General features: G+C 41.0%; 1 protein-coding gene across 2 annotated transcripts; it reads left to right on the top strand.

Moving 5' to 3' along the window:
* The first annotated feature begins 53 nt into the window (after nt 1-53).
* tbc1d2 (TBC1 domain family, member 2) lies at nt 54-27,842 on the top strand. Of its 2 annotated transcripts, none has more exons than XM_067598288.1 (17): nt 54-215; nt 3,966-5,016; nt 6,566-6,683; nt 12,160-12,280; nt 13,771-13,886; nt 14,355-14,602; nt 15,151-15,420; nt 16,622-16,750; nt 17,697-17,807; nt 18,530-18,702; nt 18,819-18,930; nt 22,134-22,334; nt 22,416-22,603; nt 23,830-23,950; nt 25,745-25,930; nt 26,525-26,646; nt 26,939-27,842. In XM_067598288.1, exons 1-17 carry the CDS (start codon nt 139-141, stop codon nt 27,138-27,140), a joined length of 3,546 nt encoding a protein of 1,181 aa, XP_067454389.1. In that variant the 5' UTR covers nt 54-138; the 3' UTR covers nt 27,141-27,842. The 2 variants fall into 2 exon arrangements, with proteins under 2 accessions (XP_067454389.1, XP_067454388.1); XM_067598287.1 differs by having other exon boundaries at nt 14,346-14,602.
* Nucleotides 27,843-27,965: the final 123 nt, after the last annotated feature.

Raw genomic sequence — 27,965 nt, 5'->3', positions numbered from 1 at the left:
TTTTCTATCCTTTTTTGGCTATTATTTTGAAGTTGAATACCGGAAGTCGCGTGTGTTATCGCGGTGTTTGACTTGTCGAGCAGAAAGGAGCGGAGAACCGGCTGGAGGCACGAGTCAGGAAGAGAAAGGAGAAGAAATATGGATAAAGAGACACAAACAACCACAACAGACACTAAAGAAGAAGAAGTAAACAACAACAACAACAACAACTACAGGTAAACAGCAGCAGTCTCACAGTTTGACTCACTGACTTTATTTTCTTCACACTGACACTCCTTCAGCTGTCAATCACACGCAGCAGCAGCGAGGCCCCGCCCCTCCAGGTGAACACAGGTAAACCCAGCAGAATGTGTTTCAGTCCAGTACTTCACTTTATACATTATACTTTACAGATTACACGTGTACTTTTACTGCAGATACTTTTACTACATGAAGCTTGTGTACTTTTACTGCTGATACTTTTACTACATGAAGCTTGTGTACTTTTACTGCTGATACTTTTACTACATGAAGCTCGTGTACTTTTACTGCTGATACTTTTACTACATGAAGCTCGTGTACTTTTACTGCTGATACTTTTACTACATGAAGCTCGTGTACTTTTACTGCTGATACTTTTACTACATGAAGCTCGTGTACTTTTACTGCTGATACTTTTACTACATGAAGCTCGTGTACTTTTACTGCTGATACTTTTACTACATGAAGCTCGTGTACTTTTACTGCTGATACTTTTACTACATGAAGCTCGTGTACTTTTACTGCTGATACTTTTACTACATGAAGCTCGTGTACTTTTACTGCTGATACTTTTACTACATGAAGCTCGTGTACTTTTACTGCTGATACTTTTACTACATGAAGCTTGTGTACTTTTACTGCTGATACTTTTACTACATGAAGCTCGTGTACTTTTACTGCTGATACTTTTACTACATGAAGCTCGTGTACTTTTACTGCAGATACTTTTACTACATGAAGAGAGAGAGAGAGAGAGAGAGAGAGAGAGAGAGAGAGAAAGAGAGAGAGAGAGAGAGAGCACAAACTTTATTACTTTTTGATTTCATGTTGGTTAAGTTAGTGAAATATATAGTTTTATATTGAGAAACAGCCTATTTACACATTCAAATCTTAGAATAACAGTAACATCTGCAGCATATAAGAATGAGAAATGGTTACTACATCAGTTTATAACTATTGTTCATGTAACACAATGTTTGAACTCACAGTAGCCTCATTCATTCATGACAAACAGAAGCCAGAACATGGAAACCATAAACAATGTAGAATCCAAAACATCATCACAGCTTCAGTCATAACTCATAAAATATCAGAACATTTATGGCAGAAAGTCATTTAACAACGTTTTCCTTTTAAAATAAGAGTGAGTCAGATTAAGCTACCAGTGACATCAGAAGCTGAGTCAGGTGTCATCCAGCAGGTTCAAGCAAAAATAGATAAAAAAAACACATTTTCATTGAACATACAGCCGACAGAGCAGCAGACTAAACTCTGCCTTCAAACAATGCACAGCGTATGAGGGCGGAACTTCCTGCAGGAACAATGTACTTATTTCACAGTCTCGGGTTGGACTGACCCCAGAATAAACACGGCTCATCAGTCAGACTTCACTCTTCATCAGCACACCTGAATCATTCAGTTTGCTGCGGTGCATCAGGGGTTCACTGCGTTCAGTCAGATCTTCCACCGCTTGCAGAATCCTGACGGATCTTCTGCTGTGGCCAAGACGTAGATTTCCATCTTTTTAGGAGACGCAGGGACGCAGATCACTGAAGGTCATATTCACTACTATCTCTACTACCTAAGGGACCAAGAAAAGACCGGCCACCAACTCTTTGACCAGAAGATCATACATATACATATCCGGGGGGAGGGGGGGTTGGTACTGTGGTCTGTATGTGTTGGGGGGAGGGGGGGAGGTTGGTACTGTGGTCTGTATGTGTTGGGGGGAGGGGGGGAGGTTGGTACTCAATCAATCAATCAATCAATTATTTATTTATATAGCACTAAATCACAACAAAAGTCATCTCAGGGCACTTTTCACATAGAGCAGGTCAAGACCGAACTCTTTAATTTACAGAGACCCAACAATTCCCCCATGAGCAGCACTTGGCGACAGCGGGAAGGAAAAACTCCCCTTTAACGGGTAGAAACCTCAAGCAGACCCCGGCTCTTGGTGGGCGGCCATCTGCTTTGACCGGTTGGGTTGAGAGAGAGAAAGAGAGAGGGAAAGGGGGGGGGGGACAGAATAACAATAAGCAGCAACAGCAGCAGCCAGAGAAGGACACCAACAGGACTGTGAAGGACCACGAAGGCTCGGCCCAGAACCCAGGGGTTCCTGTGAGATGAGAAAGCACAAGAAAAACTCCGGGGAAGAAGCAAAGTTAGTGACATGCATTGATGTTACATGAATGCATACAGATGGAGAGGAGGAGGAGGAGAGAGGAGCTCAGTGCATCATGGGAAGTCCCCCAGCAGTCTAGGCCTATAGCAGCATAACTAAGGGCTGATCCAAGGCGAGCCTGGTCGGCCCTAACTATAAGCTTTATCAAAAAGGAAAGTTTTAAGCCTACTCTTTAAACATAGAGAGGGTGTCTGCACCCCGGACTGAATCCGGTAGATGGTTCCATAGAAGAGGAGCCTGATAGCTGAAGGCTCTGCCTCCCATTCTACTTTTAAAGACTGTAGGAACCACCAGTAAGCTGCATACTGGGAGCACAGTGTTCTAGTGGGATAATACGGTATTATGAGCTCTTCAAGATATGATGGTGCCTGACCATTAAGGGCTTTGTAAGTTAGGAGAAGGATTTTAAATTCTATTCTAGATTTTACAGGAAGCCAATGTAGTGAAGCTAAAATGGGAGAAATGTGATCTCTTTTTCTAGTTTTAGTCAGAACACGTGCAGCTGCATTCTGGACCAGCTGGAGAGTCTTTAGAGACTTGTTAGAGCAGCCTGATAATAAGGAATTGCAATAATCCAGCCTAGAAGTAACAAATGCATGAACTAGTTTTTCTGCATCTTTTAGGGACAGGATGTGCCTGATTTTTGTGATATTACGTAAGTGAAAAAAGGCAGTCCTTGAGATTTGATTTATGTGGGAGTTAAAGGACATATCCTGATCAAAGATAACTCCCAGATTCCTTATGGTGGTGCTGGAGGCCAGGGTAATGCCATCCAGAGCAGCTTTATCATTAGATAATGTGTTTCTAAGGTGTTTAGGGCCAAACACAATAACTTCAGTTTTATCTGAATTTAGTACTGTGGTCTGTATATGTTGGGGGGAGGGGGGGCGGCTTCCTGTCATTATGTCTCATTACTGTGGGAATCATTTCCTTCAGAAGTCACAATAACAGAAACACTGTTCAGTCAGCCTGCAGTAACAGCAGCTTATAAACCTTTACAAGTAAAACTGATTAAAAGTTTCACACAGTATCTGTTTACAGGTGAACAACAATATTTTACTGCGGCTGTCAGCAGTAAAATTAATACTTTTTTCAGGTCAGGAGGAAGGAAAGAAGATATTTCCTGTTTGTTTTATATGAATTAAACTATTTGTAATGTTGAATAACTTTGTCAACTCCATATAAGTTTCTGTTTATTACAAACAGCTCAAACAGTTTAATATTAATATTAAATATTAATTTAATATTAATATGTAGATACTTACTGCTTCAGTTTATTTCTGTCTCTGCAGTTTTAATCCTGTTATTTATTTTCATTTTTTGTTCTTGTCATTCTCAGATTTTTACAGACGTGTAAAAAAAAAGTTTATTTGATGTTATTTTATAGTATTTTCAGTTAAGATCAGACGACCCAACACGTTTAAAACAAACTGTTGAAACTGTTTGAGCTTCATGTTTCATTCTTCCTGCCAACACTAAACTGCCATCTGACACAAACATCATGACGGTTTCTCCTCCTCTGTTTTCTTTCTGTTTTTAGCGAGATGGATGGAAGCGGCTCGGCAGGAAATCCCAGCGCTGCCTCGTCTCACTCACTTCCTGCCCACGCGGAGGAGGAGACGCTTCAAAGAGCTGATTGGATCTCAGCTTCTGAGGACGCCGACCAGCAGAGCAGAGAGTCCGTCAGTCAGTCCGGGTCCCACAAACACCAGAGTCCAGCAGAGGAACACCAGGGTCCAGCAGAGACACACCAGAGTCCAGCAGAGGAACACCAGAGTCCAGCAGAGGAACACCAGGGTCCAACAGAGGAACACCAGAGTCCAGCAGAGGAACACCAGGGTCCAGCAGAGACACACCAGAGTCCAGCAGAGGAACACCAGAGTCCAGCAGAGGAACACCAGGGTCCAACAGAGGAACACCAGAGTCCAGCAGAGGACCACCAGGGTCCAGCAGAGGAACACCAGGGTCCAGCAGAGGAACACCAGAGTCCAGCAGAGGAACACCAGGGTCCAGCAGAGGAACACCAGGGTCCAGCAGAGGAACACCAGAGTCCAGCAGAGGAACCAGACCAGCTGGATCCTTCAACAAAAAAACAGAAAACAAAAGATTCAGCTTCTTCAGACAATCAACCAGAACCAGAAGGTTCTCAGGAGCACCAGAAAACTGTTGAAGTTTGTCCCCCTCCTCACCTGGACACCCAGCAGGCTCCGCCCCCTGCTGACCAGCAGAACCACCTGTGTTCTCCTCAGGTTCCCCCTTCATTGGTCCATCTGACTGACACGTTGAGCGTGGCTCCGCCCCTCACCATGGAGGCGTTGTGTGACCAGGTGAGGCCCAGCCCTCCGGTTTCTTCTTCAGGTGAGCCCAAACTGTGCGGCTTCCTGCAGAAGCAGGGCGGGCCTCTGCGGGCCTGGAAGCAGCGCTGGTTCACCTATGAGGAGAAGAAGAACCAGCTGTTCTACTACCGCACGCCGCAAGATGTGGCGCCGCTCGGCCGGGTGGAGCTCAGCGGCGCCACCTTCACCTACCCGCTGAAGGCCGAGAGGGGCACCTTCCACATCAAGACGCCTGAACGCACCTTCATACTAAAGGTAGGAGTTCATACGGAGCCTGCAGAGTTACACACTTCATTTTAAAGGTTTCAGGTCGGTTTCAGGTGGTGAACAGTCAGACTGATCACTGAGATGTTGGATCTGTAGAGGATTTACAGTAGCAGATGTTTGCTACATGATCAGTCTATCTGCTAAACTCACTGTTTACATTCTGCAGAGCGCCGAATCACAGTGGAGACGTCTTCGTTAGATGCGTGTCTGTATTCACTCGTTCACTCCTTCCTGTATAACAGACTAGTTCAGTCAGCAGTGTCATAAACCGTAGAGTCATTTTCTCATCTATAAAATGTGGAGCATTGCATCGTGGGATTGTTGGCAGAAAGTAGTGAACATTTTTTGTTCCATCGTGGAATTATTGAGGGCACTATACACCGATCAGCCATAACATTAAAACCACCTGCCTCGTACTGTGTAGGTTCCTGTTGTCCCACTCAAACAACTCTGAAGGTTCCTCTGGTCTCTGGAACCAACACGACAGCAGCAGATCCTTTAAGTCCTGTAAGGTGTGTGGTGGAGCCTCCATGGATCAGACTGGTTTTTCCAGCACATCCCACAGATGCTCGCTGGGTTGGAGATCTGAGGAAACACCTTGAACTCTTTGTCATGTTCCTCAAACAGTCCTGATCAGTTCTTGCAGTGCAGCAGAGAGCGTTATCCTGCTGGAAGAACCGCCGCCATGAAGGAGGAACTCATTCTGCAGCAGAACGTTGCTCAGAGCATCACACTGCCTCCACCAGCCTTCTTCCCATAATGCACCCTGGTGCCATCTCTCCCCCATGTAAACGACGAACACGCCCCGGCCGTCCACATGAGGTAAAAGAAAACGTGATTCATCAGACCAGGAAACCTTCTTCCATTGCTCCTCGGTCCAGTTCTGATGCTCACGTGTCCGTTGTAGGCGTTTCGGCGGTGGACGGCGGTCAGCATGGACACTCTGACAGCGTTAACTTCTAGTGGGATCGGACCAGACCGTCCAGCCTTCGCTCCACAACGGCATCAGTGAGCCAGGACCCTGTCGCCGGTTCACTGCTTGTCTTTCGTTGGACCACTTTTGGTAGGAACTGACCAGTACATACTGGGAAGACCCCACAAGACCTGCTGGAGACGCTCTGACCCAGTCAACCAGCCTTCACTGTTTGTTCCTGTCAGAGTGGCTCAGATATTTTACCTGATATATTCACCTATTGATAATCAATGTGATGAACGTCACCTGTCAGTGGTTTAGTGTTGAGACTGATCGATGTATAGTGGAAACATTTATACACTCAGATATAATGACGCAGGATAAAAGTAGTAAACAGGGAGTCTCGTGTTTAAAACATTTATGCAGCAGAACCAGAGAAATCATCTTTTTTATTCCACACATTCTTCCTCCCTGTCAAAACCTGGTGCCTACATTACCCACGATGCACCTGTACCGACTGTGGTGTGTATGCTAGTAGCGGCTAACGTAGCCTGGAGCGGCTTGCGTCCAGCAGAGATGAGGAGCTACAGACGTCTCACTTCATTTCTCTGTTCTGATAAACAGGCTGTAACTCAGGAGCTGATGCTCTACTGGCTGCAGCAGCTGCAGGTGAAACGCTGGCAGCACAGACAGACCAACACCTGCCCAGACCCCACAAACAACAACAACAACAACCCTACAGGTGAGAAACAAACAAACAACCCTACAGGTGAGAAACAAACAAACAAACAACACTACAGGTGAGAAACAAACAAACAAACAACCCTACAGGTGAGAAACAAACAAACAACCCTACAGGTGAGAACCAAACAAACAACCCTACAGGTGAGAAACAAACAAACAAACAACACTACACATGAGAAACAAACAAACAAACAACCCTACAGGTGAGAAACAAACAAACAAACAACACTACCGGTGAGAAACAAACAAACAAACAACCCTACAGGTGAGAAACAAACAAACAAACAACACTACAGGTGAGAAACAAACAAACAAACAACACTACAGGTGAGAAACAAACAAACAAACAACACTACAGGTGAGAAACAAACAAACAAACAACACTACAGGTGAGAAACAAACAAACAAACAACCCTACAGGTGAGAAACAAACAAACAAACAACACTACCGGTGAGAAACAAACAAACAAACAACCCTACAGGTGAGAAACAAACAAACAAACAACACTACAGGTGAGAAACAAACAAACAAACAACACTACAGGTGAGAAACAAACAAACAAACAACACTACAGGTGAGAAACAAACAAACAAACAACACTACAGGTGAGAAACAAACAAACAAACAACCCTACAGGTGAGAAACAAACAAACAAACAACCCTACAGGTGAGAAACAAACAAACAAACAACACTACAGGTGAGAAACAAACAAACAACACTACAGGTGAGAAACAAACAAACAAACAACACTACAGGTGAGAAACAAACAAACAAACAACCCTACAGGTGAGAAACAAACAAACAAACAACACTATAGGTGAGAAACACCTGCAGACGCCTCCTCACAGCGTCTGCAGGTGGACGCGTCCTGCGGTGACTCCGCCCCTCCTCCTCCTCCCAGGGAGAGCTGGGAAATGCGTCCTGCAGACGAGGGAGCGGCTCCAGCTGACGAACCACAGCGTGACTCAGCCAGTTACATCATCAGTGACGTCATCAACCGTCAGTTCTTCCTGTTGTGTCTTTCTGATCATTTATTAATCACATAATCGACCTGCAGACAGATTATCCCACTGTCACATGATCCGCCGTCCTGCCACCGCGGTCACATGACTCCACTGACCTGCTGCTGCTGCTGCTGAGCAGCTTTACAAATGTTTCATGAGGAAGGAAACGTTAGAGCTCAATGATTCACCCGCTGAGTTCAGAGAGAAACAGACGGATGTTATCAGATCCAGCTGTGACTCACTCAGCTGAAAACAGTCTCATTTCTCTTCTCATGACAGTGAACCTGAAGATGTTTAGATGAAAAGAAGTTCAATATTTGTTCTTGTTGTGTGTTCAGTATAATATTAAGTTACTGGTTGATGTAGATTATTAATATAAATATCTGGAGTTGTTATTCACAGTGTTTGAACTTTTACTGCCTTTAAAACCAAAACACAACAATCTACACCAACGTTAGCGTCAATGGATCATTGTAAGATGCTAATGTTAGCGACAACGTCTTCATAAAATCTGCCCAGTAATCAGATTACACTGTTTGTTGCTTTCTTGGATTTTTATTGTAGCAGAGTTTTGAACTAAAAGGAACCTGTTTGCTTTTAAACTGAACTGTTAGTAAAAGTTCTAAAGTGTTTTGTTATAAAGTAGTGTAAACTAGCTAACTGTATATAAAGTAGTGTAAACTAGCTCCACCTCCAGCAGCTACAACAGTAACATGCTGCTCTAACACTGATGCTTCACTATTAATAATCTAATGATGTCATATATAATAATATATCAGTCAGAGGGACCAAACCACTACTTTTACTGCAATACTTTAACTACATCAAGCTCATAATACTTATGTACTTTTACTGCAATACTTTAACTACATCAAGCTCATAATACTTATGTACTTTTACTGCAATACTTTAACTACATCAAGCTCATAATACTTATGTACTTTTACTGCAATACTTTAACTACATCAAGCTCATAATACTTATGTACTTTTACTGCAATACTTTAACTACATCAAGCTCATAATACTTATGTACTTTTACTGCAATACTTTAACTACATCAAGCTCATAATACTTATGTACTTTTACTGCAATACTTTAACTACATCAAGCTCATAATACTTATGTACTTTTACTGTAATACTTTAACTACATCAAGCTCATAATACTTATGTACTTTTACTGCAATACTTTAACTACATCAAGCTCATAATACTTATGTACTTTTACTGCAGTACTTTAACTACATCAAGCTCATAATACTTATGTACTTTTACTGCAATACTTTAACTACATCAAGCTCATAATACTTATGTACTTTTACTGCAGTACTTTAACTACATCAAGCTCATAATACTTATGTACTTTTACTGCAGTAAAGGTTCTGAGTTCTTGCAGCAAATTGAAACAACAGTTAATCGTTAACAAGCTGCTGCTTTGTTTTAATCAGATTTAATCTGCAGGAACAAAGACGGATTAATGTTTGATCAGCTGATCAGAAAACCTTCAAAACAAACTGGTTTCACTGTGTTTGTGCTGCTCCACCAGTCCCCCACCAGTCCCCCACCTGTCCTCCACCAGTCCCCCACAAGTCCTCCACCAGTCCCCCACCAGTCCTCCATCTGTCCTCCACCTGTCCCCCACCAGTCCCCCACCAGTCCCCCACTAGTCCCCCACCAGTCCCCCAACTGTCCTCCACCAGTCCCCCACCAGTCCTCCATCTGTCCTCCACCAGTCCCCCACCAGTCCTCCACCAGTCCCCCACCAGTCCCCCACTAGTCCCCCACCAGTCCCCCTCTGGTTGTACAGCGCTGTTACAGAGTGGAGCTTCTTCCCTCACTGAGGATCTTTGTTCAAGTCCAGACACGCAAACCGACAACAGACGAGTTTTATTTCATCATGTAGTGACTGAAAGAATGAAGAAGTTTAATGATCCTCCTGCTCAGAACATCTCCAGTAAAATAAAGTTTTTCTCCAAATGGTTAATGTAGTTTTTAAAGAGCTGATATGTATAAACACGCTTTTGTTGTGATAAACCGAGGACTTCAGGGCTGCTGTGACATCATCATCAGTGACATCATCAGCAGGACGCAGCCGACAGGATGTGATGTCGGTGTGACAGTAGATCAGCTGCAGGCGGCTGAATGAGAGGAAACACTGACTCGCTAAATATAAATCCTGCAGGACGTGTTTCCTCTCAGACTGAATAAACATCAACTTATAAAGTTCATGTTCGGCTTGTTGTCTGACGTCTCACCTGCTTCTCAGGTATTCAGCTCGAGTCCCGACTCGTCTGACTCAGCAAAACACAGAAACCCTTCAACAACAAAACAAAACAATAGATAATAAAATGCTGTTAACAGCCTGAAGCACTGCTGGAGACACAAAGACATATAAAAACATATAAAAACAATTAAAAACAATTAAAAACAATTAAAAACATAAAAACATATAAAAACATATAAAAACAATTAAAAACATAAAAACATATAAAAACAATTAAAAACAATTAAAAACAATTAAAAAAACATTTAAAAACAATTAAAAACATAAAAACATTTAAAAACAATTAAAAACAATTAAAAACATAAAAACATATAAAAACAATTAAAAAAACATTTTAAAACAATTAAAAACATAAAAACATTTAAAAACAATTAAAAACATAAAAACATTTAAAAACAATTAAAAACATAAAAACATATAAAAACAATTAAAAACATAAAAACATAAAAACACATAAAAACACATAAAAACATATAAAAACAATTAAAAACATAAAAACAATTAAAAACATAAAAACATAAAAACATAAAAACATATAAAAACAATTAAAAACAATTAAAAACATATAAAAACATAAAAACAATTAAAAACATAAAAACATATAAAAACATATAAAAACATATAAAAACAATTAAAAACATAAAAACATATAAAAACATAAAAACATAAAAACAATTAAAAACATAAAAACAATTAAAAACAATTAAAAACATAAAAACATATAAAAACAATTAAAAACATATAAAAACATAAAAACAATTAAAAACATATAAAAACATAAAAACATAAAAACATAAAAACATATAAAAACATAAAAACATAAAAACATAAAAACATATAAAAACATAAAAACATATAAAAACATATAAAAACATAAAAACATATAAAAACATAAAAACATATAAAAACATAAAAACAATTAAAAACAATTAAAAACATAAAAACATATAAAAACATAAAAACATATAAAAACATAAAAACATATAAAAACATAAAAACATAAAAACATAAAAACATATAAAAACATAAAAACATATAAAAACATAAAAACATATAAAAACATAAAAACATATAAAAACATATAAAAACATAAAAACAATTAAAAACAATTAAAAACATAAAAACATATAAAAACATATAAAAACATAAAAACAATTAAAAACATAAAAACATATAAAAACAATTAAAAACAATTAAAAACATAAAAACATAAAAACATATAAAAACATATAAAAACATAAAAACAATTAAAAACATAAAAACATAAAAACAATTAAAAACATAAAAACATAAAAACATAAAAACATATAAAAACATAAAAACAATTAAAAACATAAAAACATATAAAAAACAATTAAAAACATAAAAACATATAAAAAACAATTAAAAACAATTAAAAACATAAAAACAATTAAAAACATAAAAATATATAAAAACAATTAAAAACATAAAAACATAAAAACATATAAAAACATAAAAACAATTAAAAACATAAAAACATATAAAAACATAAAAACAATTAAAAACATAAAAACAATTAAAAACATAAAAACATATAAAAACATAAAAACAATTAAAAACATAAAAACATATAAAAACAATTAAAAACATAAAAACATAAAAACATATAAAAACATATAAAAACAATTAAAAACAATTAAAAACATATAAAAACGTGTAAATGGATCTTCTAAGTGTTTGATCTGATGATGTCACACATTAATAATCAATACTGTTTAACATCACTGATGTAAAACAACAACAAAAAAAATCCATTTAGTTTGTGTTTTATTTTAGATGATAATCTGACACCACTGTCAAAGTAACAGAGCGTTGCTGGGATCACTGGGATCACTGGGATTACTGGGATCACTGGGATCACTGGGATCACTGGGATTACTGGGATTAGGACCTGTAATGTAGGTACTGAAGTAAATAATCACATGACTGCAGAGTGACGACTGACAGACGTTGTTGTCTGTGTTTAAACTCGTCCGTCTGAACGTGATTCTGATCACATGACGGACAGGAAGTTATAATCCCAGTTAATCCACAACTCTAATCTCCATATTTCATTATATTTATCTAAAATCCATCAACAGAAAAGTTCATATCAGAATCATAATTTTGGCTCCAGCAGTGTTTTATTGTAATGAACTGGTTTCTGTTTCCTGTTTCTGCAGACGACTTCCTGCCGGTGTTGAAGAGCCCGCTGGGCCTGGTGGGGGAGGAGGCGGCCAACGTCCCGTCACAACGAACGCCGCTCGCCAACATGTCAATCAAACATCCGCTCATCCAGATCCAGTGAGTGACTCGCTGTGTTTTTACAGCAGCACAAAGTAACTAAGTACTTTTACTCAAGTACTGTATTTAAGTACAGTTTAGAGGTACTTGTACTTTACTGGAGTATTTCCATGTGATGCTACTTTCTACATCTCAGAGGGAAATATTGTACTTTCTACTCCACTACATTTATTTGACAGCTTTAGTTACTTTTCAGATGAAGATTTGACACAATGGATAATATAACAAGCTTTTAAAATACAACACATTGTTAAAGATGAAACCAGTGGTTTCCAACCTTTTTGGCTTTTGACGTCTTACAAAAAGCAGTGTGTAGTCGGGGTCACATTTCACATGTCTATGAGTTGTTAACAGCTCCACCAAATAGTGATTTTTCCCTCTAAACTTCTCACATGCTTTCATTTCAATAAATGTTCAAATGATCTAATATTTCAGCAAAAATCAAAGATTAGAGAAAAAGTCCAAAAACTGAAAACAGATTTGTGTATCAGAACTTTGTTTTTTCTTCTTTCCTCTCCCATTAATCATCTCACCACCCCTCAGATTTATCTGCTGACCCTTTGGAGGGGCCCGACCCCTAGGTTGGGAACCACTGGACTAAACTAGCTAACTGTATATAAAGTAGTGTAAACTAGCTCCACCTCCAGCAGCTACAACAGTAACATGCTGCTCTAACACTGATGCTTCACTATTAATAATCTAATGATGTCATATATAATAATATATCAGTCAGAGGGACCAAACCACTACTTTTACTGCAATACTTTAACTACATCAAGCTCATAATACTTATGTACTTTTACTGCAATACTTTAACTACATCAAGCTCATAATACTTATGTACTTTTACTGCAATACTTTAACTACATCAAGCTCATAATACTTATGTACTTTTACTGCAATACTTTAACTACATCAAGCTCATAATACTTATGTACTTTTACTGCAATACTTTAACTACATCAAGCTCATAATACTTATGTACTTTTACTGCAATACTTTAACTACATCAAGCTCATAATACTTATGTACTTTTACTGCAATACTTTCACTACATCAAGCTCATAATACTTATGTACTTTTACTGCAATACTTTAACTACATCAAGCTCATAATACTTATGTACTTTTACTGCAATACTTTAACTACATCAAGCTCATAATACTTATGTACTTTTACTGCAATACTTTCACTACATCAAGCTCATAATACTTATGTACTTTTACTGCAATACTTTAACTACATCAAGCTCATAATACTTATGTACTTTTACTGCAATACTTTAACTACATCAAGCTCATAATACTTATGTACTTTTACTGCAGTACTTTAACTACATCAAGCTCATAATACTTATGTACTTTTACTGTAATACTTTAACTACATCAAGCTCATAATACTTGTGTACTTTTACTGCAGTAATGGTTGTGTATAGATGATCAGTGGTTGATATTTGTGTGTTGATGTAACTAAAGTTGCGTCTCGTACAGGAACTCGGTCCACAGTCTCCGTAAGAGATCGTCTCAGGAGTGCAGTCAGAGTGTGTTTCATGTGGAGGCTCCACCGTGGACCCCCCCGAACCCTGCAGACCCCCCCAACACTACCAGTACGTACAATAACCAAACACCAGTAATAACTTCTCGACTGTATGGATATGACATGAATGACGCTGTCAGAGGGACAGAAATCCTCCTTCATGTCTGTTTGTAGTTTCTTTGGAGTCTTAAACTCAGATGATGAAGAGTTCAGAGGCTCCGTCGGTTCATATGAAAGCTGCTCAGTGACGCATGAAGACAGAAATGTTCTTCCACATGTAAGCGCAGTAGAGACCTCCACTTCCTGTTCGGCCCTCCGGATGACGCGGCTCCTCTGGACCTCTGGAGGTCGAATCTGTCACAAAGTCTGAGGGAAAAAGTCTGTTTGAGCCCAATAACATCACGTGACTTAATGAGGCAGCCTGGGGGCGTGGCCTTATGTCGTCGACAGGAAGTGAGGGAGGTGATCTGGGAGTTGTTGGTGTTGACATGTGATTAATATATTATTAACCCTCGCTGTCTCATGTCAGTCCCTCCAGCCCCCAGGACTCCCGTCGCCCCTCTGACTCCGCCCCCTCCCCTCCCATCGACTGATCCGGCAGACGGGACGTCCCCGGCGGAGGGCGGGGAGTCGCCGTCGCCGCCCGACGGCCAGCGGAGCAGGAAGATGAAGAGCCGCGGCTCGTCCACCATGCCGGTCCTCCGCAGAGACGCCGTGACCTCAGAGCGGACGTCCCGCCTCCAGCAGGAGAAACAGATGCTGATGGAGGAGGTCAAATCTCAGAAGGTGATCAATCAATCAGTGATCAGACAGATGAAGGCTTCATTGATCACATGTTAGTATTGATAACGCAGGATCATGTGATCACATTCACATCGTTGCAGGTGAAACGCTGCTTCATCTTCAGATAGTCACAGTTTCATAAAATGTTTAACGGCACAAACAAACAAACAAACAAACAAACAAACAAACAAACAAACAAACAAAGGCACATTTTCATGTCTTATACATAACAAACCTGCATATAATAAACATTAACTAATAACAAACTGAGTTTAATCTTAAAATATCAACAGTTATGATCGATCCCAGAACACTGATTGATTGATTGGTTTATTTAACAGGAAGTCCATTAGATCATTTATAAAGGACGTTTCAGCAGAAACACATAAAACATGTAAAGAATATTAATATTAATAAACATGATGACGTCATGCGATGATAACTGACACATGACTCAAACAGGAAGTGCAGTCATTTCATAACAAGAACATAGTAAACAGACGATGAATGAATGTGATGATCGTGACCCGCGGTGGTCATGTGACCTGCAGGAGCTGGTGTGGCTCCTCCATAAAGCCTTGGAGGCGGCTCAGCTGGAGAAGCGAACCTGCGCCGAGTTCCTGGCGGTGGAGGGCGAGCAGGAGCGCCTGGAGCTGCTGCGGCACCGCGAGCGGCAGGCGGCCGACCTGCGCGGCCGACTGGAGGACGCCAAGATGGAGGCGGAGAGGACGAGCAGGAGCCTGACGCAGAGAGACGCACAGCTGGAGGAACTGCAGCAGAACATCAGGATGCTGATGGAGAAGAACAACGCCAAGCAGGAGGTGAGGTCACCACGCAAACACGCCGTCGTCACCACACAATCACGCCGTCGTCACCACACAAACACGCCGTCGTCTTCACACAAACACGCCGTCGTCTTCACACAAACACGCCGTCGTCACCACACAAACACGCCGTCGTCACCACACAAACACGCCGTCGTCTTCACACAAACACGCCGTCGTCACCACACAAACACGCCGTCGTCACCACGCAAACACGCCGTCGTCACCACACAAACACGCCGTCGTCTTCACACTGACTGAATGTTTATTATCGTCTTTACAAAGTGTTTGAACTGCTCGTCTCATTGTGTCATAAACAATAGAAGTGATTAAAAGTGTGAAATTAGTTCGTCATGGAAACTGTTCATCAGTCAGCAGCTGCTTGTGGTTTGGACCAATCGTGACGTTTGGTGTGGCGGTAACTACCGTCATTCAGGTGGAAGATGGACAAATCTCACCTGCCAACAAACACGATGCCATAGACGAGCAAAACTATTCCCAGATGTTCCCAGATGTTCCCAAATGTTCCCAGATGTTCCCAAATGTTCCCAGATGTTCCCAGATGTTCCCAAATGTTCCCAAATGTTCCCAAATGTTCCCAGATGTTCCCAGATGTTCCCAGATGTTCCCAGATGAGAGTACACGGAGCATTAGAGCTGAGATCTGGTTGTTTCTGTGATCTGCAGGAAGTCGTCATGTGACTCTTCACTGGCAGCAGTTTAAATAAATCACATTATTTTACTTTGAAGAGAAATAAAACATCAGAAACATTTATGACCTCAATGATCACAGGAGACGAATCCAACAGGTTTCCAGTATGTTGATGGTTTGACTGGTGGTTTAATGGTTTTATGTTTATTATCGTTCTTCCTGCAGATGTGATGTTTAGTACGAGTGACGCAATCACAACCCGACTTTGCTCCGGTTCAGAGAGAAAACTAACAGCAGCAGAGTCGATGATGATGATGATGATGATGATGATGATGATGATGATGATGAGTTTTAATGTGACGTCAACATCCAACCAGGAGCTTCTGCTGGTATCAGACCGGCCTTCACATTGATCCACGTTAAAGGAGCTCCACAGAGTCCTGCTGTTATCTGTGGTCATGTGACGTGCTTCCTGTTATCTGTGGTCATGTGACGTGCTTCCTTACAGCTGACGGTGTTTCTGACTGATCATGTTGTTTCCTGTCAGGTGATCATTAAGCTGTGTGATCAGGTGACCTCCTGCATGTCCGACCCGCGGCTCTCCGCCTCGTCCTGCGGCGGCGCTTCGGACTCTCAGACCTTCAAACGGCTTCAGCAGCAGATCGAGAACCTCAAGGTGATCATCAATGCGTCTATCAGGCTTATCAATAATCCAATATTTAGCATGTTAGCATCACAGCTAACTGATGGCTTCAAGTTCGTTTCCTTTTCATACAACAAGAAGTGAATTGATTACTGAACATAATGATCAGTTCAGGAGTTATGATTGATTAACTAATCACAGCTTGAATATCTTAATATTGATTATTAAATGAAGAATCAGGTGTTTGATTATTTAGAAACAGCTGACGAGTAAAACAACAACAAACCACATCATTATTACATCATAGAGGACGATTTAATACGCTGATCGGTGTTCAGGCTGCTTCTGTAAACATGTTTAACATCTTTTAACAGCTTTTAACCCTGCAGCAAGTTAAATTCAGATTTATAACGTTGTTCTATGAACAGATTTATGTTCTCATCAACAACAGACAACATGTCACATGACTTACACGTGTTTCCTGTGTGTTTTCTTAGTATAAAGAAACATATAAAGTAGCACAAAGCTCATCATGTGATGCAGGAAACATTCACAGACGTAAACAAGTATTAATGAACGAATCAAATACACGACTTCTATACAACATACAGTCTACGAAGCTGTTATACATGTTAACACTGTTAACACTGAAGCAGCAGCACGACGTCCTGCACACTCGTTCACTAACACACACTCGTTCACTAGCACACACTCGTTCACTAACACACACTCGTTCACTAACACACACTCGTTCACTAACACGCACTCGTTCACTAACACACACTCGTTCACTAACACACACTCGTTCACTAACACACAACAGCAACAGCTGACTCAACAACTGGATCAATAACAAATGAAAGACTGTTTGTTTTATATATTTCATCTCACATTTAAAGCATCTTGTTGAACTTTCATGTGAAGCTGGTTAAACTGGTTAAACTGGTTAAACTGGTCTCGCTGTGTTTCTGGTCGTCAGGACGACATCGAGGCTTATAAGACCCAGAACAAGTTCCTGAACTCTGAGATCTACCAGCTGACCCGACTGTGGAGGAGCAGCTCCGAGCAGGAGAAGAGTCTACTGGTGAAGGTCAGTCTGACTGGGAACACTGGACACCAGCTCCGTTACGTCCACTGGTCCTCGTCTCTCTGTGCTGCAACATGTTATTAATGTAATAGATCATATTAATAATCAATTATTATTAATTAATAATAATAATTATTTTATTTCAACTCAGTCGGGTTTGTTCACTTTCAACAAACTCTGCCTGAACTAATAAATCCTGATGAAGGTCACCTCCTCATCTTCACCTCCTCATCTTCACCTCCTCATCTTCACCTCCTCATCTTCACCTGTGTGTGTGTGTGTGTATATATGTGTGTGTGGATTGTTGGGGAAATGTTGTTTGGATGAGCAGTTCTTGAGAAATATATAAAATATCTCATAAATAACATTGATTTGTTTCTTCTTCTGCTGGTGGAGTCAATGAGCTGAAATACAGACAGCAGATATATGAGAGGCGTCATGTGACCATCAGAGATATTAGAGAGAATATTACAGCCGCAGCAGTAAAAATCTAATAAACCTCTCAGTAAACTGGCGGCCATGATGATGATAATATGCTGAACAGAATATTGATTTTGCATTAGTTTTGTTTTAGTTATATATTTATTTTATATCGTCTTTAAACACCAGATTAATTCAGATTAGGGTTTTAAAATTTCTCCTCTTGTGAAGAAGGGCAGAGACGATGCGTTCAGGACTCGTAGGACGGCGCGGTGTTTCAGTGTCTGTCCTCTCATTGGCTGCAGTGCGCCTACCTGGAGGCCAGTAACTGTCAGGTGGAGAGCCGTTACCTGGGCGTCCTGAGGAAGCTGCAGGAGAACAAATCTCTGGATCCGGTCCAGCAGGAGGCCGTCCAGAAGATGATCGAAGACGCTCTGAAAGGAGAGCTGAAGAGCGTCATCAAGCTCAACACAAACAGGTACAAACATCAGACGCCACGGTGGACAAAATAACAGGAACACTTATTGTTTATCAGCTCGATGATTATCGATGAAGAAACGTAAAAACAGGACAGTTACTGTTTACTGTGTTCAGAGACCACGACGAGTACGGATTCAAAATCATCCCAGACTACGAGGTGGAGGACATGAAGCTGCTCGCAAAGATCCAGGCGCTGGAGATCCGCTCACACAACCTGCTGCACCAGGTCTGAACATAGATATAGACTGACCTATAGACTGAACTGTAGACTGAACTATAGACTGAACTATAGACTGAACTGTAGACTGAACTATAGACTGAACTATAGACTGAACTATAGACTGAACTATAGACCGAACTGTAGACTGAACTATAGACTGAACTATAGACTGAACTATAGACTGAACTATAGACCGAACTGTAGACTGAACTATAGACCGAACTGTAGACTGAACTGTAGACTGAACTGTAGACTGAACTCTGAACTATAGACTGAACTATAGGCTGAACTATAGACTGAACTCTGAACTATAGACTGGACTGTAGACTGAACTGTAGACTGAACTATAGACTGAACTCTGAACTATAGACTGAACTGTAGACTGAACTGTAGACTGAACTATAGTCTGGACTATAGACTGAACTCTGAACTATAGACAGAACTATAGACTGAACTGTAGACTGAACTATAGACTGAACTCTGAACTATAGACTGGACTATAGACTGAACTGTAGACTGAACTGTAGACTGAACTATAGACTGACCTATAGACTGAACTCTGAACTATAGACTGAACTATAGGCTGAACTATAGACTGAACTCTGAACTATAGACTGAACTGTAGACTATAGACTGAACTGTAGACTGAACTGTAGACTGAACTATAGACTGGACTATAGACTGAACTCTGAACTATAGACTGAACTCTGAACTGTAGACTGAACTGTAGACTGAACTATAGACTGGACTGTAGACTGAACTCTGAACTGTAGACTGAACTATAGACTGGACTGTAGACTGAACTCTGAACTATAGACTGAACTATAGGCTGAACTATAGACTGAACTCTGAACTATAGACTGGACTGTAGACTGAACTGTAGACTGAACTATAGACTGAACTGTAGACTGAACTGTAGACTGAACTATAGACTGAACTGTAGACTGAACTGTAGACTGAACTATAGACTGAACTGTAGACTGAACTATAGACTGAACTGTAGACTGAACTATAGACTGAACTCTGAACTGTAGACTGAACTGTAGACTGAACTCTGAACTGTAGACTGAACTATAGACTGAACTCTGAACTATAGACTGAACTATAGACTGAACTGTAGACTGAACTGTAGACTGAACTATAGACTGGACTGTAGACTGAACTCTGAACTATAGACTGAACTGTAGACTGAACTGTAGACTGAACTATAGACTGAACTGTAGACTGAACTATAGACTGGACTGTAGACTGAACTATAGACTGAACTGTAGACTGAACTATAGACTGAACTCTGAACTATAGACTGAACTATAGACTGAACTGTAGACTGAACTGTAGACTGAACTATAGACTGGACTGTAGACTGAACTCTGAACTATAGACTGAACTGTAGACTGAACTGTAGACTGAACTATAGACTGAACTGTAGACTGAACTATAGACTGAACTATAGACTGAACTATAGACTGAACTGTAGACTGAACTATAGACTGAACTGTAGACTGAACTATAGACTGAACTGTAGACTGAACTATAGACTGAACTCTGAACTATAGACTGAACTATAGACTGAACTGTAGACTGAACTGTAGACTGAACTATAGACTGGACTGTAGACTGAACTCTGAACTATAGACTGAACTGTAGACTGAACTGTAGACTGAACTATAGACTGAACTGTAGACTGAACTATAGACTGAACTATAGACTGAACTGTAGACTGAACTATAGACTGAACTGTAGACTGAACTATAGACTGAACTGTAGACTGAACTATAGACTGAACTCTGAACTGTAGACTGAACTATAGACTGAACTCTGAACTGTAGACTAAACTATAGACTGAACTCTGAACTGTAGACTGAACTATAGACTGAACTCTGAACTGTAGACTAAACTATAGACTGAACTCTGAACTGTAGACTGAACTGTAGACTGAACTCTGAACTGTAGACTGAACTGTAGACTGAACTCTGAACTGTAGACTGAACTGTAGACTGAACTATAGACTGAACTGTAGACTGAACTGTAGACTGAACTGTAGACTGAACTATAGACTGAACTCTGAACTGTAGACTAAACTATAGACTGAACTCTGAACTGTAGACTGAACTGTAGACTGAACTCTGAACTGTAGACTGAACTGTAGACTGAACTGTAGACTGAACTCTGAACTGTAGACTGAACTGTAGACTGAACTCTGAACTGTAGACTGAACTGTAGACTGAACTATAGACTGAACTATAGACTGAACTGTAGACTGAACTGTAGACTGAACTCTGAACTGTAGACTGAACTGTAGACTGAACTGTAGACTGAACTCTGAACTATAGACTGAACTGTAGACTGAACTGTAGACTGAACTCTGAACTGAAGACTGAACTGTAGACTGAACTATAGACTGAACTGTAGACTGAACTCTGAACTGTAGACTGAACTGTAGACTGAACTGTAGACTGAACTCTGAACTATAGACTGAACTGTAGACTGAACTGTAGACTGAACTGTAGACTGAACTGTAGACTGAACTCTGAACTATAGACTGAACTGTAGACTGAACTGTAGACTGAACTGTAGACTGAACTGTAGACTGAACTCTGAACTGTAGACTGAACTGTAGACTGAATTGTAGACTGAACTCTGAACTGTAGACTGAACTGTAGACTGAACTGTAGACTGAACTGTAGACTGAACTCTGAACTATAGACTGAACTGTAGACTGAACTGTAGACTGAACTGTAGACTGAACTCTGAACTATAGACTGAACTGTAGACTGAACTGTAGACTGAACTGTAGACTGAACTCTGAACTGTAGACTGAACTGTAGACTGAATTGTAGACTGAACTCTGAACTGTAGACTGAACTGTAGACTGAACTGTAGACTGAACTGTAGACTGAACTCTGAACTATAGACTGAACTGTAGACTGAACTGTAGACTGAACTGTAGACTGAACTCTGAACTGTAGACTGAACTATAGACTGAATTGTAGACTGAACTCTGAACTGTAGACTGAACTGTAGACTGGACTGTAGACTGAACTGTAGACTGAACTGTAGACTGAACTATAGACTGAACTGTAGACTGAACTGTAGACTGGACTGTAGACTGGACTGTAGACTGAACTGTAGACTGAACTGTAGACCATCTCCAGACATGTTATCCTGCAGCGTATTGAGACCCAGTGTGTGTGTGTGTTTCCCTGCAGGAGGGGGGAGAGCGCCCCCTGTTGAGTCGCTGGGCTCAGTACCTCGCCGGCAGGTCGGATGATGACCTTTGCCCTTCCCCGGAGCTCAAAGCTCTGCTGCGTGGCGGCGTTCCTCGGGAGTACCGGCAGCGGGTGTGGCGCTGGGTGGTCCGAGCCAGAACCAGGACGATGAGAGAACGCCATCCGCAGCGCTACCAACAGGTACACAGATCACCTGATCCGCACCCGTCCAATCAGGACTCAGGTTCCTGAAACGACAGTAACCAGCTGCTGTGTTCACAGCTGTGTGAGAAGAGCCGGACGTCTCCTCATCCGGCCTCCAGACAGATCCAGCTGGACCTCCACCGCACCCTGACGACCAATCAGCACTTCTCCTCACCGTCAAGCCCCGCCCTCCAGCAGCTTCAACGCATCCTACTGGCCTTCTCCTGGCAGAGCCCCGCCATTGGCTACTGCCAGGGACTCAACAGGTACACACACCTTTGATCTCAGTTAGTTCAGTTGAAATATTTCAGTTTCTCTAAATTACAGCAACTTTTCCACATAAATGTTCAAACCAGCAGCTGCTTGTGGTTTGGACCAATCGTGACGTTTGGTGTGACGGTAACTGACGTCATTCAGGTGGAAGATGAACTAATCTCACCTGCCAACAAACACGATGCCAAAGACGAGCAAAACAATTCCCAGATGTTCCCAGATGTTCCCGGATGAGAATACATGAAACATTGGAGCTGAAATCTGGTTTCTGTGATCTGCAGGAAGCTTTTTATCCAGGAAGTCGTTACACGTGACTCTTCACTAGTAGCAGTTTAAATAAATCACATTATTTTACTTTGCTTGTGATGTTTCACGCTCTGCAGAGCAAAGTTCAGTCAAACAGCAGAACCTTTAAATCTGAACGTGTTCATTCAGGCTTCACGTCTCTGCTCACTGTGGATTCACACCGACGATCCGTTTATTCAAACAACAAACCTGAATCTTCGTCCGTGTCGACAGAAACAAAGACGGACGGCGTCACTCTGAGTTCAGTTTGATCTCAGCTTCATGCAGAAACATTTGTTTCTTTTATTTATTTTTATTTACACACACAGAAGACTGAAGAAAATAAAAGATGTGACCGGAGAGACAAACCTCCCCTCAGCTCCAGAAGAAAAACAAACAAACAACAAACAAAACAAACAACTAACATACATAATGTAGGAAAATACAAGAGACCACAAAATAACCAACAAAACCAGCCTGTCCCATAAAAACTAATAAATATGAGAAACAATACAAGGTCAAATATACAAATAAATTATGATACACACACACACACACACACATATATATATATATATATGTGTGTGTGTGTGTGTATACAGGATATGATATTCTGCAGCAGTTGAGTCTTTAAACAATGAGAGCCATATAGACTCAACTGTGCCTGTTTATAAATCATTTATTTATTTATTTATTTTACGTCACATTTATTTTTTCTCTCGTTATCTTCATATGTTTCATAACTTTTATTATTTCATCCTGTAAAACATTTTACATTTAATTTTACTGTCACTGTTTCTGTGTTTGCTGCAGCGCATCAATCAATAATATTAATCAATATATATATATATAATATAACAGATTCAGGTTCTGATGTGTATTGTGTCATGTGATGTCATGTGATGTCATGTGATGTCATGAACGTGTGTCTCAGGCTGGCGGCCATCGCCCTGCTGGTCCTCCAGAGTGAAGAAGACGCTTTCTGGTGTCTGGTGGCCGTAGTGGAGACCATCATGCCCCAAGACTACTACACCAAGAACCTGGTGGCCTCTCAGGTCCACACACACACACACACACACACACACACACACCTGATACACACACACACACACCTGACACACACACACACACACACACACACACACACCTGATACACACACACACACACACCTGACACACACACACACACCTGACACACACACACACACCTGACACACACACACCTGACACACCTGACACTCACACACACACACACACCTGACACACCTGACACTCACACACACACCTGACACACACACACACACCTGACACACACACACCTGACACACCTGACACTCACACACACACACACACCTGACACACACACACACACACACACACCTGACACACACACACACACACACACCTGACACACACACACACACACACACACACACCTGACACACACACACACACGCACACACCTGACACACACACACACACACCTGACACACACACACACACACACACACACACACCTGACACACACACACACACTCACACTCACACTCACACACACACCTCACACACACACACACCTGGGCTCAGATACACACTAGAACAACACATCCTCCATCATATAAACTGGTTTATACTGGTAAACTGGTTTATACTGGTTGTGTATACTGGCTGTGGCTCAGGAGGTAGAGCGGGTCGTCCACTAATCGGAAGATCGGCGGTTTGATTCCCGGCTCCTCCAGTCCACATGCCGATGTGTCCTTGGGCAAGACACTTAACCCCAAAATTGCTCCTGATGGCTGAACCATCAGTGTGTGAATGGTTAGTTCCCTCTGATGGGCAGGTTGGGACCCTGCATAGTCGCCCCTGTACCCATTCAGTGTATGAATGTGTGTGAACGGGTGAATGTGATTCGTAGTGTGAAAAGCGCTTTGAGTGGTTGGAAGACTAGAAAGGCGCTATACAAGTACAGTCCATTTACCATTTACCATTTATACTGGTAAACTGGTTTATACTGGTAAACTGGTTTATACTGGTTAACTGGTTTATACTGGTTTATACTGGTAAACTGGTTTATACTGGTAAACACGCTGCAGACTGAGCTCAGAGAACCTTCATGTTGATCAGCTGCACACAAACGTTTATTAAGATGATCAATAAAAACGTCATCAGCGGCTGTTTGCCTGTAATGTGAGGTTCGGAGATTTATTGATCAGATAAATATATTGATTGTAAATTCATTTATTGATCAGATAAATATATTGATTGTAAATTCATTTATTGGAAAGTTTCTCGACTGATTTTATGGGAAGAATCGATTATCTAACAAATCAATAATTTCCTAATAATTTACTGAAATGAGTGTGATCAGGTAAATTGATTAAAGGGGAAAATAGAGACAAAACTCTGTTGTTCTATTATATATTATATATATTATATATCAGTTTATAGTTCAAACTGCTCCATTTAAACACAGGAAATACTCAGTTATTGATTAGAATATATTGTCACATTTTTGCACGTTCAGCAATCAACTAGAATTAATTCATTATAAATGTACAACTGACAACAGACTTTATTCTTTATAATTAAAACTAAATTAATTAGAGGGTGAAAGTGTTTTGATAAAGTAGAAATTAATGTTTGAAGCTCTAATTTCCCATCTTTTCTTCCTGTCATGAACGCATCACTGATGATGAAAATTAATCAATTCACTGTTTTTTATTTTCAGTTATCAAGTTCATCAATAAGTTTAACATCAAATCAACAAAACAAAGAGGAAACAGAGGCAGGGAATGTTTTGATCTATCGACTGATCGATCGACTGATCGATGGGTTCTGTCTGTGCTCAGGCGGATCAGCGGGTGCTGAAGGACTTCCTGGCGGAGAAGCTTCCCCGGCTGGCGGCTCACTTCGAGGATCACGGCATCGACGTGTCTCTGGTGACCTTTAACTGGTTCCTGGTGGTTTTCGTGGAGAGTCTTCCCAGCGACATCCTGCTGCCGCTGTGGGACGCCTTCCTGTACGAAGGCACCAAGGTACCGAACAGCTTCTTCTCATTGTTCATACAAGAAAAGTTTATTTTATTGTTAAAACAACAACAAACATGTGATCTGAATGAAAACAACCAGATTAAACCTGAAATATAGAACAGTGTGACAGCGTCTCTTCTTCTTCTCTGGTTTAACGTCTCTTCTTCTTCTTCTCTGGTTTAACGTCTCTTCTTCTTCTTCTCTGGTTTAACGTCTCTTCTTCTCTGGTTTAACGTCTCTTCTTCTCTGGTTTAACGTCTCTTCTTCTCTGGTTTAACGTCTCTTCTTCTTCTTCTCTGGTTTAACGTCTCTTCTTCTTCTTCTCTGGTTTAACGTCTCTTCTTCTCTGGTTTAACGTCTCTTCTTCTCTGGTTTAACGTCTCTTCTTCTTCTTCTCTGGTTTAACGTCTCTTCTTCTCTGGTTTAACGTCTCTTCTTCTTCTCTTTTTACAAACTACTTTTAAACAGAAATCTAAAAACTCTATGTTTTTATTCTATGATTATTGTATTTCATGTGTCAGTGAGTTAATGAGTCTGAATGTTGACAGAAGAATAAAACAACCTGAAGGTGGGTTTCAGAGACGTGTGTCGTTGTCTCAGGTGATCTTCAGGTACGCTCTGGCTCTCCTCAAATACAAAGAGGACGACATCCTGAAGATCCACGACAGCGTGGAGATCTACCAATACCTGCGCTTCTTCACCAAGACCATCTCTGACAGCAGGTAGACTCACCTGCTCTTCATCTCTGTTTGATCCGCTAACAAGTTGAATAAAGCTGAAATATCTGATCATCATAAAACTATTAAAACACGTCAGTGAGCCTCAGCGCTGCGCCGGGTCACATGTTCCTTCATCATGTTAGTTTGGTCGTTCTGTGTGCAGCAGACGCTACTGAGCATGTGCAGGACCGCGTTCTGTTTACAGCTTCGTTAGCTTGTCGCGCTACAACCTCTGACTCTGTACCGAAGTCCTTTACAATGTTAACTGTAGTTTCTTCTTCTGGTGTATCTGCAGGAAGCTGACCAGCATCGCCTTCACCGTCATGAACCCGTTCCCCGGCCGCCTGCTGAGGAACCGGCGAGCGCTTCACCTGGAGCGCCTGCAGGGGGAGCTGCAGGAGCTGGAGGAGCAGCAGAGGGACTTCGTCACGGAGAGCGCCGAGCGCAAAGACAAAGATCTGGACACCATGGTCAGCGAGGACGACGAGGAGCTCTGAACGTAACAGGATGTAGAAACACGCTCACCAGTGTTGTTACTCCGTCATCGATCAATAACACTAATACTGACTGAACAGTCTGATTGTATTACAGCGTTTATAAGTTATAGATGCTACACAGCTGCTGCAACACGTCACAATAACTAGTGAACAACATGAGACTGTCTTCATGTTACATGTTGGAGTCTGTTGCTCTCATGTCAGGCGTTAGCGTTAGCCTTTAGCTACTCATCATTTCATTCATCTGCCAAGTTAGTAAAACCCAGAAGGTTGTTTAAAAGCTCTTCTGATTCTGTTTCCAGAATCCTCAAAGACTCTTCCAGCCTCCATAAACACCAGCAGTCAGTGTGTGTTTGGTGGTTTGAATCCCGCCGTGTTGTGTTCAGGCTGAAATCACTGTTAGCTTCATGCTAACGGAAGCTTTGACTTCGTCCTAAAGTTTCTGAAGATTAAAAGGTTTGATTTAACTAACAGGAAACAGCAGGTACTCATTAACTCTACAGTGTTTTTAGCTCACAGATGTTATTTTATTCTGTTCTGTGTGACGTTCTGGTCGCTGATTCATATGAAAACATACCAGAAACTATCGGTGGTTAATATTCTGTGTTCTTCTCTTTTCTGTGACTGTCGATGGTTTTATACATAAATGTTCTGTAATTTTAAGTCCGTCTGTATTGATCTTGATTAAATGTTAAAATCTTCGTCCAGACTGTCCGCCGTAAATCATTTAGCTCGCTAGCTTGCTAGCTTGCTAACGTATCAGTGCTGAGCTTTAAGGGTTTTAAATAAAACACTTCAGCTCTGAACAACAACACGTCCGTTAGC

Source organism: Thunnus thynnus, chromosome 9 (assembly GCF_963924715.1).
Source record: "Thunnus thynnus chromosome 9, fThuThy2.1, whole genome shotgun sequence".
NCBI lineage: Eukaryota > Metazoa > Chordata > Actinopteri > Scombriformes > Scombridae > Thunnus > Thunnus thynnus.
Note: the sequence above shows the minus strand (reverse complement) of the source record. Positions and strands in the feature narration are given on the sequence as shown.